This window comes from Agelaius tricolor, unplaced genomic scaffold, assembly GCF_023055355.1.
Source record: "Agelaius tricolor isolate 1412-34295 unplaced genomic scaffold, bAgeTri1.0.p SCAF_18, whole genome shotgun sequence".
In the NCBI taxonomy this organism is placed as follows: Eukaryota; Metazoa; Chordata; class Aves; order Passeriformes; family Icteridae; genus Agelaius; species Agelaius tricolor.
Genome location: NW_027269278.1, coordinates 15,228,111 through 15,240,259, shown reverse-complemented (window position 1 = coordinate 15,240,259; position 12,149 = coordinate 15,228,111). Strand labels below are relative to the sequence as shown.

General features: G+C 49.3%; 1 protein-coding gene across 2 annotated transcripts in view; it reads left to right on the top strand.

Annotated features, from left to right (window-relative positions):
• The first annotated feature begins 598 nt into the window (after positions 1 to 598).
• The window catches only part of LOC139597781 (serine protease inhibitor Kazal-type 5-like), a 16,375-nt gene continuing 4,824 nt past the window's right edge, over positions 599 to 12,149 (top strand). Inside the window, exons 1-8 of one of the 2 annotated variants that reach the window (XM_071443474.1) lie at positions 599 to 1,302; positions 1,815 to 1,881; positions 3,449 to 3,576; positions 3,663 to 3,714; positions 5,999 to 6,129; positions 6,731 to 6,803; positions 7,277 to 7,338; positions 8,146 to 8,854. In XM_071443474.1, the coding sequence (XP_071299575.1) occupies positions 926 to 1,302; positions 1,815 to 1,881; positions 3,449 to 3,576; positions 3,663 to 3,714; positions 5,999 to 6,129; positions 6,731 to 6,803; positions 7,277 to 7,338; positions 8,146 to 8,392 (1,137 nt within the window). In that variant the 5' untranslated portion in view covers positions 599 to 925 and the 3' untranslated portion in view covers positions 8,393 to 8,854. Of the gene's footprint in view, positions 1,303 to 1,814; positions 1,882 to 3,448; positions 3,577 to 3,662; positions 3,715 to 5,998; positions 6,130 to 6,730; positions 6,804 to 7,276; positions 7,339 to 8,145; positions 8,855 to 12,149 lie in introns of those variants that run through there. The other variant, XM_071443475.1, reaches the window with a different exon arrangement.

Below are 12,149 nucleotides of genomic sequence, written 5' to 3'. Positions count from 1 at the left end.
ATTTTAATTAAATGCTTTTGCTTTAAAATTTCCCTTCAAAGATTTTTGTATGGTTTCATTGTTGGTTTTTCTGTCACAGATGTTGCCAGTCAAGCTTCGATTAAGGCGAGTCCAACCTTTTCTATTCTGCTTCTCCCTTTGTTTTGCCAACTTACACTGCTTTAATGCATGCTTTGAGCAAAGTCCATTTAGATGCACTATACTTAGATATTATAAAGCTTTTTCAGTGATGGAAAAAGCAGTGAATCTCTCCATATTTAGAGACAACACTTAGGTAATATGGCAATGGCTCCAGCTGACAGTGTGTGTTTGGTGCATGATGATAACATATCCAAACAGCTCTGGGCTGGAAATCTCATGAAATGATGTTAGAAATGGCATGAATTATATTTTTAATGATATTTTAGAATGTAGCTTCTGATCCAGCAGAAACCCCTGCTTCTGATAATTCCTGAGTTTCATAATTAAAAGAATTAAGGCAAGTCCTTTGAGTCTCAGAAAATAATTTGATTCAATGACTTAGAAGTCAGTTCCATTCATGTTTTAATCAAGCAAGCTTGTCTCCTTGGTAAAGATCCTTTCGGGAAACACAGTAGCCAAAAATAACTAAACGGTTCATTGCTTCTCCCTGGTCTGCATCTCAGTTACCCAGCAGAAGATGCAATGGGCTGCTGCAACATTGCACAATATTACTGCTCTGCTTCCTGAGAGGGTTGTGCTTTTCTGTGCTTGTCTTGCATGTGAATCACTCTTCAGTCACTCTGGCCCGTTCATTCCTCTTGCATCCCTCTGGCACTTGCAGGGTTGTATTTTCTACTCTTGGCTAACTTTATAACGTGCAGTCCTCTGCTGTAGCGGGCAGCAATTTGCAGCTGCATGTAAATTAAACGTGTTCCTTAAATATATATTCCTTTCCCCATGATTAATGGTTCTTGCGATGGGTTTTGAACTTTCTCGTTGTCTTTTCTGCCTCAGGAGCCACGAGCAGGGCATTGGGTGCAGCCTGTGCCACGTGTGGTGTGTGGCCAGGGATGGGCAGGAGGAGCGTGGTTTGTGTGAGCAAACTGGTGCTGCTGAGAGCCTGCAGCACACCCAAAAAAGATTCAGCGTGAACAAACAGTTCTCAGGATCTTGCTGGGAGCCTCCACTGATTGCCCTCCTCTGTGCTTTTCAGAACGAATGCAGGAATATTTGGCCACTCCTGCGCAGCGGGAAGTATTCCTGTCCCATCACCAGGGAGACCTTCAGCAGCCCAAATAAAAAAGGAGACCTCAACAAGTGCATGATGTGCCAAAGGCTGCTGTGAGTATCAGCTGCCTGCTGGCTCCAGTGGCAGCCCTGCCCACCCACAGCATGTCCTCTCCTCCCGTAGCAGGGAGCCAACTCTCTGGAGGCTCTGTGCTATAAAGTTGTTGTCCCTGGCCAGCCAGACCAGTTTGTAGCTCTTCAGCAAACCTGTGAACCCAGTAGCTCTCCCCAGCTCATCACATGGTGAGGACTCACCACAGGACGTGAGGAACAAATGCAGAGTGAAAACTTAGACAGATTAATCTCTTGTTTCTCTAGATGGTGTTTCTTAGGATGGGGAGAGCTGGGTATTAGGCAGGGAGAAAGGGTGGCACAGTGACCCCAGAGCAGAGATGTTGAACACTCTGGACATGTGTCAAGGAGCTGAGCCCTGCTGCTGGTCTGTGCTGCTGCCTTGTGCAATGGGGAGGTGGGGTGGGCTGGACTGGCCTGTAATCACCCCTTGTTTTGGCTTTGTGTCCAAGCACTGCACACTGCCCTGTCACTCACTCCTCCTTTTCTTGCAGGGAAAGAGACTCAAAAACCCAAGGGAGTGGTGGAGAGGCGAACAGGAATGTGAACTCCTTGGGAAAGGTGAGGTGAAGCACGGCTGCTGAAGCCAGTTTTATTGGCGTTGGCATCTCGTCTGCTGCCTCTGACCCGCTGCCCAGGGTGCTTCCTCGTCTGCAGCGTGGGAAAGGGCCCTGCAAAAGGGGAGCAGGGCAAACGTGCCCAGCCTTGGGAAGAGTCTGAGGCTTTGTGTCATCCTCCAGCATAAAAGAAACCAAAATTCCTGGCGGCTCCTACCAGGCAATCACGGCAGCCCCGGTGTGTGCCTGACCCAGAGCCTGGCTGAGGAGGATGCCTGCCTGTTTATAAGGCACCACTGGAATCTGGCAAATATTTAATAGCAAGGTTGGCACATGTGAGCTCTGACTAGGGCAGGGTGTGGGAATAGGCTGGCTCTAATTGTCCCTTGTTTATCTTGTTGATGCACCTGTGGTTTCTTTTAGCCATAGCTGTTTTTCTAGGTAGCAGGTCTTTATGTGCAGGAAACTGGCCTTTTAGCCTTGGGTTTTTATTCTAGATGGGAGCAAATTGGTTTCCATCAGATAGTGTTGGTTGTGGTGATTGATTTATTTATTTTTTTACATCTGGTTAAGCAGGGAAGCTTTCTAGCTCTTGTGTGTCTGGACAAATTAAAGGCTTTGTAAGGCATAGCTGTCCTAAGGGAGATCTTTTTTATAGACATCTGACTTGCCAAAGTGTGGTCCTGAAGGCATCAGGACAGTTTTACAGTGTCAGGAACAGACCTACACTGAATTTCTTTGTTAAGCCATAGATTTTCTGTCTGGCTTTTGGCAAGTAATTTTCTAGGCTTGACTTCCCCATCTGCAGAACTGGGATAAGCTATCAAGCCATCTCCTCTACATGGTGTGAGAGGAAAAATGTATTGCAGATCACATAACAGATAAGGTTGTAAGTGCTGCATAAATGAACCTGAAGACCTTACATGTTCCATGTGTTTCTTATGCTCCAGACTTGCCCTGAAACTTATAGGAAAGCTGTTCAGAGAAAAGTAAAGGCTGGGCTGAAATGCTTAAACAGGCTTTGCTACAAAAGCCTTTTGTGAAATAGAGTGCTTTGGTTCAATTAACACATACCATCATATTAAGTGGAAGGTAAAAACACCCACCTCTTACTCTCATATACCTGGCAATAGGAGGTGTTCAAGGATTATATTTTCTTATGCCTGCAGCTTCATTTTTTTACTGTGCATGTATTTTAAAATTCTTTAATTTTAGTAGCACGTTCTCTCATGAGAGATGGGAAAACTGACTTTCTCATTTAAAATTCACTGAAGTTGTGGATTTTATACTTAGAGCAGAGCTTAGGTCCTTCGGGCAGGCTCTTGCATGTGTTATCTGTTAGAAATAGCAACAAGGCTACCCTGGATGTGAAAGACAGATCTGCTGATCTAAACATACGGATTTATTTGTTTTATGCTGCATGTTACGGTTTTCCACCAAGTTACGCCTCAAGGAAGCAAAATAACATTTGAAATGTAATTCATTGGGTGGATTATCCTTTGTGGATTTGTGGGAGATGTTCCTCTCTGTCAGCATATCTGTGTCAAGCCATGCTTTTGGTGTTTGCACAGGATGAGTGTCGGGAGTTTCGGGATCTGTTCAAGAGAGGGAAACTCTCCTGCACCAGGGAGAACGACCCCGTCCGAGATGCGTCTGGGAAGCAGCACAGTAATAAGTGCATCATGTGTGCAGAGAAGTTGTGAGTAAAGGAGAGGAGCGTGGGAAACCTCTCCTCCCTCCCTGGAGCACGCTGGTATTCACTTTCTCATCTCTCTTCTCTTCCAGCAAAAGGGAGAATGAGCAGAAGTTGTCAAAAAACAGACAAGGAAAGGATAAGGTGAGATTAAAGTATTAGGCAGGTCAATATGGAACTTTATTGGATTTTCACCCAAGACAGAGGAAAAGGGAATGTTATTCTACTCCTTTGCTCTTTCTCCTCTGACTTAATTTTGAGATCCACTTTCCTTACGTTCTTTATTTCTTATTCATGCTCTTGAATCCCTCAAGCGAACAACTTGTGCCTGAATATTATGGTCTGTCCCAGTGACCCGTGGATCTAGGGACAGGCAAATCCTGACAGAGCAGGAAGCCAGGTGTGCTGTGCTGTCCCAAATTTCAGCTCTCAGGTGGAGAGGTCAGTTCTGCTGAGGCTGCTAATTAGGTGGAAAAGGAAAATGTGTGAAAAGCCCTAAATCTGACCTCTGCACTACTTAAGAGATCATTGTGTTCTGGGAGATGTCAGCCCTGCACTATCTCCAGACCTGTGGCTCAGTTTTAGCTTTTTTTTTGTTGGAAACTTTCTTCTCATGGAGTTGTGATTTGCCACCTTCTCCCTGGCATGCTGCAGCCTCCATGTTGCTGTGCACTGATGCTTTGCTGGCAAAAGCAGCCCAGTAAAGGGAAAATAGTTGCTTTCTACCACTTTCCTCTTGATTCCTGCTATGGCAGGGACGTTTGCAGCCTCCTTAAGCTTCAGTCTTGGGGATAATCCTGTTTTAGTGCTTTTTCTAATGACTTTGGCACCAAAATATAGAAGTGTAAGTGAAATTTGCTGATGGCAAAGCTGGGAGGCAGTATCAGCAGAGGAGGATCAGCAGATCACTCAAGACTAATTGGATAGTGCTGAGGCCTGGAGTAATAGAAACAAGATAAAATGTAATGGCAGTGCAAGATCACACAGTCAGTGCTTAACAAGAATTTCTACTCATTGGCTAGAAGTGACAAAGGATAAGAAAGCCCTGCATTTATTAGTGGGTCAGGGATGTTATAGGCCACGAAAAAGGCAAATGCAAGACTCAGATGTACTCAGTGAGATTTTTGCAGCATAGGTCAGGCCTGAATAGGGCTCCAGAAATGCTGGCTCAAAGAGAAAACGTTTGAGAGGCTCTTAGGGGAAGTCAGATCTATCAGCAGAGGATTGGGCTGCTGAGCTGGGCTGGTCCCAGGGAACAAGGAGAGCTTCCCTGGGCTTGTTGGGGAGGGAAAGCATTGCCTGAACTGTGCAGGGGTGTGAGCTGGTGGTGGGGAGAAGCAGTGAGGCTCAGTGCAACACTGACTTCTGATGGAACAATGCTTTATGGCTGTTGGCACAGCGGGAGAGGCTCATCCAGGGCCAGACCATCTCTGCTACCTGTGGCTGGGGTGACTCTAGAGAAATGTGGGGCTTTGTACTGAGTGGTTTGCCAGCATTACCCTCGTGGGAAAGCTGAGGAGCTAGAGGCTGGGGTGCCCTGGATGGGATGCAGAACAACACTGGGGAAACCTTCCCCTGGCAGAGAGGATGAGGTGTTGTAAACTTCTGAGCAAAGCAAAGGGTGAGGCCAGTGACCTGCCAAGGACCTTCATGAGAGCCAGCAAAACTGTGCACAAAATGGGCAGAAAATTGCGAGTGTTAAAAGCTGCTTTTTAAAAAAGAAAAGGGTGAGCGGAAGTCACTTCCTTACCCTTTGTACTTGCTGTTTGGAACTGCCTATTGCAGTATGTGAAATAGTTGAAATTAGGGGGACTGAATGTTTCCATCCATGTTACATAACAGGGGCAGGTTAACACAGTTTCTGTACAGCAGTTTTGAACAAGGAACAAATTAATCATCCACTCTCCAAACAACCTTCCTGTGCTCGTGGGCTATTAAGTGTGTTTGCATTGTGCTTTTATGTTTTAACTGCTGCTACTTGATTGACATGTCCCAAAGTGTGGCTGGTTTGGAGGATCCTACGCGCTTTGTAAAGAAAATTATCTTGAGCTACAATCTGGGAAAAGGCTGTAGCTGTGTATTAAGGATGTTGGGAGAAAAGGGAGTGACTTCATTGCTGTATCGGTCACATCACTGGCATGCTTTGGATAGCCCAGCCAGGAGAATAATAATTAGTGGGACCATAGCATAGAAAACTCCCAACACGTGCTGTGCAGGCAGAAGGACCCGGAATTTTTCTGACTCACCCCTCTGTTTATATGCTAAGTGGCTGGTACTGCACACCCTCTTCTCTCACCCCCACCCAGACTCTCCTGTGAAGCATTTGTGATGGTTCCATGCTTTCCTGGCAGGAAAACCCCAGGTTTCTAAGGATCTGATCAATAAGGCAAGGAGGACAGAGTGCCCTAACCCTGCCCTCCTTCCGCAGGATGACTGCAGCGAGTTCCGCTCCCAGTTTGAAGCCGGCGGCCGCCTGTCCTGCACCAGGGAGAACGCCCCTGTCCGGGATGCCTCTGGCAGGCAGCACACCAACAAATGCCTCATGTGTGCTGAGAAGTTGTGAGTACCCCTTCCCCTGAGCAGCAGCATCAAAGAGGGAAACTTCTGACTGCAGAAGTGCAGCTTCTGCCTGTGAAGCTGCCTCTGGGCAATGCCTGGGGGAGTCCTGACTCCCTGGCCCTCTAAGAGGTGCTCTGGCAGTAGGGCTCCTCTTCCCCATTCCCTTTCAGCACTAAGGGCCCAAGGGCAGGTGAGAAGCAGTGTGGAGTAGAGGAGGAGAAGCAAGAGTGACAGAGAGCAGCCTCTGTCCCAGGGGACTCTTGGGCATGGGCAGCTCCTGAGGAGTTTCTCATGTGTGTACTCTGCCTTCCAGATGCTCTCTCTCTAGTCCCATAGAGCATATGCAGAAGCAGATCTGATATGAAAGCAGCCACTGGGACCCTGGATGTAGTATACAGTGGGAATTTGGAGGAGAAAGGGAGAAGTCTTAGGGGTGGGAATTAGGAACAGGACCACCAGGAACAGGGACTGTGGATGGGGAAGGTGGAACATAGTGCCGTGACACTGGCTTACACTGTCTTACACTGACACTGCCCCTGGGTGCTGGTGGCACTCACACTACCCATAGCACTCCATTTTTTCTCCTCTTCCCTTCTTCCAGCAAAAAGGAAGCTCAAAGAGGGGGTGGAACTCTCCAGCGCAACAAACTGCCTCCTTCAGAGAGGATAAAGCAGGTGAGATGGAGCTCAGAGCCTATGCAGAACTCAGAAAGGGCCTGGTGAGAGTCTGTGGGATCAGGACAGCCAGGGGACTGCCTGTGGTCAGCCTGGGGTGATCAAGGTGTTTAGGATTCTGCAGCCAGCTAATCATGGGGGGGAGAAGCTTTTGTATTGCAAAGTCTCCCTCATTTGTGGGATGAGCATACAAACTGGACATGTTTGCAGCTGACAGAACTACCCCCTCACTTTCCCAGTGATGTGATGCCATATAAGAGATAAAGGGCAGGTTTAGGCTCCCCACAATCCTATAAAAGCCTTGGATGATAACATTTGGTGGGTATGGAGTGCATCAAACCTGCTACTTTAAGAACAGAATTCTTTGGGTCTGGGAGGATCAGGGGGCAGGGCAGGAGCTGCTTTAGCTTCATTTCCCTAGTTGCATAGAAGTTGTTTCTATGGTTGTTGAGTGTGTTCTGCCCCTTTTGCAGAAGAACTGTGGTGGCTCAAGGCAGGGTGTAAACGAGAGGCGTCCCTTCTCCTCGGGCAGAGGGTGAGTTCAGCAGCACCTGGGCTGGCAGCCTGTCCCCACACACACCACCAGGCTCTGCCCCCTTCCATGTACTTGTATTTTTAAGGGGTGGTTTTAGGAGATAATTTGAAGCAAGAATAGTTTGACAGCACAGTAGCAGCATGGCCTGGGATGGAGCAGTGCACATTGTGCTGTTTGGTGCTCACTACAGCACTTCCCATGGGCTGAGCTGGTGCTGAGGAAGAGACACACACTGGGGCATGTCTTTCATGTAACCATTTTGGCCTTGATGCTCTGTGTGCGAAGCACCAGTGATTGCTGTGCTCAGAATCCCTCTCAGGACATTCTGTTCACTAAAATCTGTCTCCTGGCAGTGCACACGTGTGTGCCTGGCCCTGGCTCAAAGGCAGTGCCTGGTGCACCACGTGCTTTCTAGGCAGGAGCTGTTTGTTTTGTACCTGTTGGCCCTGAGCAGGACTCAGCTGCTGCTTTTTCTGGGGCACGCTGAGATTTCTTGCTATTGCCTGGTGCAATTCCTTCATGTCCCCCTTCCACCAAGTGCTGGCAGCAGACACAGGCCTGCAGAGCCCAGGGGTGGTGGTGCTCTCAGGCTGAGCACAGGGCAAGGCCATGTCCTGCTCTTGGCTTCTTCCCTTTCAGCACGTTCCTGGGGGGCTTCCCTCCTCTCCTCTCCTGGGGGTGGGTGGATGCCATGGTGCAAACAGCCCTCCAGGAACCATGGGGGTCTGCAGGGAGGGTGGGTTTGCACTCTGCTCCCCCTGTTTGGAAGGAGGTGGTGCTGAATTGTATCTCTGCTCTCTCTGCCAGCCCACAAGCGCAGCGTGGCAGGAACTGCAACCGGCCACCAGGCCGCAAGTCCCAGAGCAGAGACAGCCACGAAGACCCCATGGTAAATCCCCTTCCTGCCCCTCGGGGGGCAGCTGTGTGGGCACAAATCCCCCTCCTGCCCCTCGGGGGGCAGCTGTGTGGGCACAAAAGGGGACCTCTCCCATGGGGTGCTCCTCTGCTGGTGCTGAGCCTCCTTTCGCAGCAGCTTTTCCTGTTCTTGCTTTAACCCTGAAGCTTTTCACTTGGCCTCATGTCCTTGGAGGGGTTTGAATGGGTGAAGGTACCTGTAGCCTGCTGAAAGCCCCTGTATCACCTGGCATGGAAACAGAGGGAAGGGCTTGGCTCCTTGTGGAAGCCCCCTAGCTCTGGGGATGTGGGTCTTGAGCTCAGGCTGGAATCCTGCCCCACATATGGCCAAAATAAGGTAAAGAGTGCTACCTCCCCGTGCTGAGAAGGTGTGAGATGAAGGCCATGGTCAGAGCAGGGTGGTGGAGGTGACCAGGGGATGAGGACAAGTTTGGCAGAAGGAAGGAGTGCTAAAGGGGGAAACACTGAGTGGTAGATGACAACTGGGTACGGAATACTGTAGGAGGAAGGTGGGGGTGTCTGCTCTCCCTTCTCATGAGAAGAAAATGGAATAGTTCCAACAAAGCTAAAAGTGGAAAATGTGAACTAATAAGAGAAAATAAGTTACTGTAAAAAGGGTGACTAAACTGTGGATCTCGCTATCACAGGGTGTTGTCTAGAGGTAGGATGGTTAAAAAAATACCTGATGTTTTAATCCCTCCAGACTTTTCATACAGTAATTTAAAAAGCATTCTGGAAAAGATGGGAAATGTTTCTATGGATTTGGAGGGATCTTACTACCAACTGCTGTAACTCTCTCTGAAGCCTTTGCCACTAACCACTCTGAGAAAATTTGAGTTAAAAACCCAAAAGGTAGTTCAGGTGCTGCAATTTTGATACATTCCAGAGGAAGCATTAGGTGTAATAAGGCCAGTCTACTTCAGGGCTTAGTGGTATTTCCTGGTAGCACCGGAGGGGGAGTGGATGCCGATGAGCCTGACAGACCAGAGGTGATTCAGGGAGCAGATCTGCTCCTCTCCTCTTTGCAGGGCCACTTGTGGGTTTTGTCACAGACAATTCCCAGACCCAAAGAAGTGGTGGCACTGGCTGCTGGCACCTGTGATGTGTGGGGCTGCTGGAGAGGTGGCCTCCTGCCCTGGGCTGTGGTGCAGGTGGCAATGTCTGGTGCGTAGGAAGGCATCCAGCAGAGGCTTGCAAAGGTCAGCACTGTGTGCTCTCACGTCACTGATAATTACCCAGATGAGGGAGGAAACAGCACATTATGGAAATTAGCAAGTGACGTTTAACCAGCAGGTGCTATCACAGCACCCCAACATCACCAAAACCTCGCCTGTGCTGCCTGGCATGAAATCCTCCTTCCCTGGGGTGCTTCCTGCTGCTGATAAACCATCATTTTTGTGCTAAATGCTCCATCTCCAGGTGGAGGGGGAACTGGAATGTTCTCTCAGACCCATCGCACCATTTGCAGCTGTTGCACCACATTTTGTAGCACTGGAAAAAGTGGGCTTGGGATCCCGTTAGTCGCTTCTTCGTCTCGGTTTTTTTTCTGTTCCTGGGGCTGAGGAAGGGGCTGTGCGTGCCAGGGGCCAGACTGTGCTATCCCTGACCTCTGCTGTCGGAAATCTGCTATGACTGTACAAACACCCTCTCCTCTCCGAGGGTGCGGGAGGCTTTTTGGGGGATCCCTGCGGGTCACTCCTTGTTCTGCCGCTGTGTGCTGGCTGTGGCACGGTGCGGTTTGTAGGGAAAGCTGTGTCTGAGCGTTGCCGTGCTGGGAGGAGGCAGCGGGAGGGCACCCCCGTCAGTCACGGCCGCTGGTGTCCCCGGCGCGGTGGGCGGCAGGAGCGCTGCGTGCCGCACCGCCCGCGGGCAGCGCCAGCCGCTCCCGGCGCTCCGCCTCGGCTGCGGCCAATGCCTGCGGCTCAGCCCCTGGAGATAAATGGTGTGAGCATACTGATAAGGAAGGCTCGGTGCAGGTAGAAGATGGATGCACTTTGAGAGAAATAAGTCTTGTCCCGGCCCATAGTGTTGGGGTGGGTTGGTGAGCGCGGAGTGAGGGCTCTGTACCCCGAAGCTTGGCTGGCTGGTCCAACAAGAGATGTGATGTCTTTCCAAGTGTGGCCTGGCTGGATGTGATACAGGACAGAGGGGCCTCAAGCAAGGCTTGGTTTGTGAGCACCTTCAGGTCATGTAAAGGAGGGTCTAGCAAGTGAACTCTGTCACCAAGTGTGATTTCTTTCTCTCTTCAGCTGGACTGTGATCGAATTCTGCATGGGGTAAAGGGTGGAAGGATTTTCTGCAGCGAATCCTCACAACCAGTCTGTGGCACTGATGGGAAAACATACAAAAATGAATGTGACTTGTGTTCAGCTGCCATGTGAGTAGGTGGAGAGATTTCAGTAATACAGGGCCATCCACCATTCCCGAGTGTCTTTTGCAGAACAGTGTTTGTTTTGATACATCATGACTCACTATCAAGTGTGTCCTTGGTGCTTTGCTGTTAAGCAAACATAGATCAAAATGCCTGAGATTAATCTGATGACAGCTAATTAAGATACACAAGTTGCCAGGGTCCCCTATTCCCTCTCTGCCCAATCATGAAATTGTTTGGGGAGTAATAAATGCCATCACATTGGAAGTAGCATCAAAGCATTAAGGAGCCCACAGAGGACTGTCATGCCAGCAGCTGAGAGCTGTGGCATTGCAAGTGAATAATAAGCAATGTCTTGTCCTCCCTTTGCAGGAGAGCTTCAAACTTCATCACGGTAAACTATCGAGGCGAGTGCCGAGAGCCTGGCCCTGCAGTGGTAAGCAGCAAACCACAGCTGGGCTGCCAAACATCAATCTCTGCCTTTCCCCTGGTGGAAATTCCCCACTGGCACCATCTCAGCCTGTGGTGACCGGATCCAGGCAGCCACAATAGGCAGTGAGGAATGAGGAGTGGCTGGCACTCGCCAGCTGCCCACTGTGCCCTTCAGCAGGAGCTGGGTGTCCACAGTGGGACCTCGCTGGCAGGTTAACAGAGTCAGATGTTCCTTCAGGTCACAGTGGGCCAATTAAAGGCATGCCCTCCAGCTGCTCTTCAGCCACGTTGGCTGGGAGGGAAGAGAGGTATTGAGGCTCCTATTTCTATTTTATTTTGTTCCTGGAGTGGAATGATGTCAAGAGGTGAAGAAAAGAAAGTGCCTCTTGGCAGTGTAAGCATCCCACTTTACTCCAAGTGCCTGCTGGGGAGCCAGCCTGGCTTCTGCACCTGTGACAGGATCCTTAGAGCCCCAGGAATGGATTCTCATGGTTCAGATGTTTAAATACAGGTTGATGCTCAGATTTAATGCATAACCTGGGTGTAGTCTCCATGTTGTGCCTAGGCTGTGTGGTAGGAGTGTGATGTGTCTGGGAAAACAGCTGAGTTTCTTCCTGACACTTTGATGGAGCTAGAAAGATCAGAATGGTATAAAGGGCTTGTTCCCTGAATAGTATCTAGGGAGATGGTTGGGAAATTAAGATTATTCACTAGGTGGCACACTTTCGGGAAAGGTCTTGAGCCTTGACATCTTGTGCAATCCCACAGGGCAGATGAGTTAAACATTTCTTAGCTGTGCTTTGTCTTTCTACCAGTGGAAGCTGGACAGCCTCCAGCTCTGGGATTTGCAGCCAGTGTCTCCCAGTTTGTGACTGTGTGCATGGGATGTCCTATAGCACCTGGGGAGGACTGTCCTCATTGGCATGAACTCTTGAAAAACTGAATCTTCATCTCCTGTAGATTCCCTGGAATCTTCATCTCCAATAGATTCCCTGGAATCTATTTTCAGGGAAATAGATTGGTTCCCACTCTAAACCTGTAGACAATCCAAATATTGAACCTACCAAAGAGATTTCTGTGGAGTTTTGGGTGG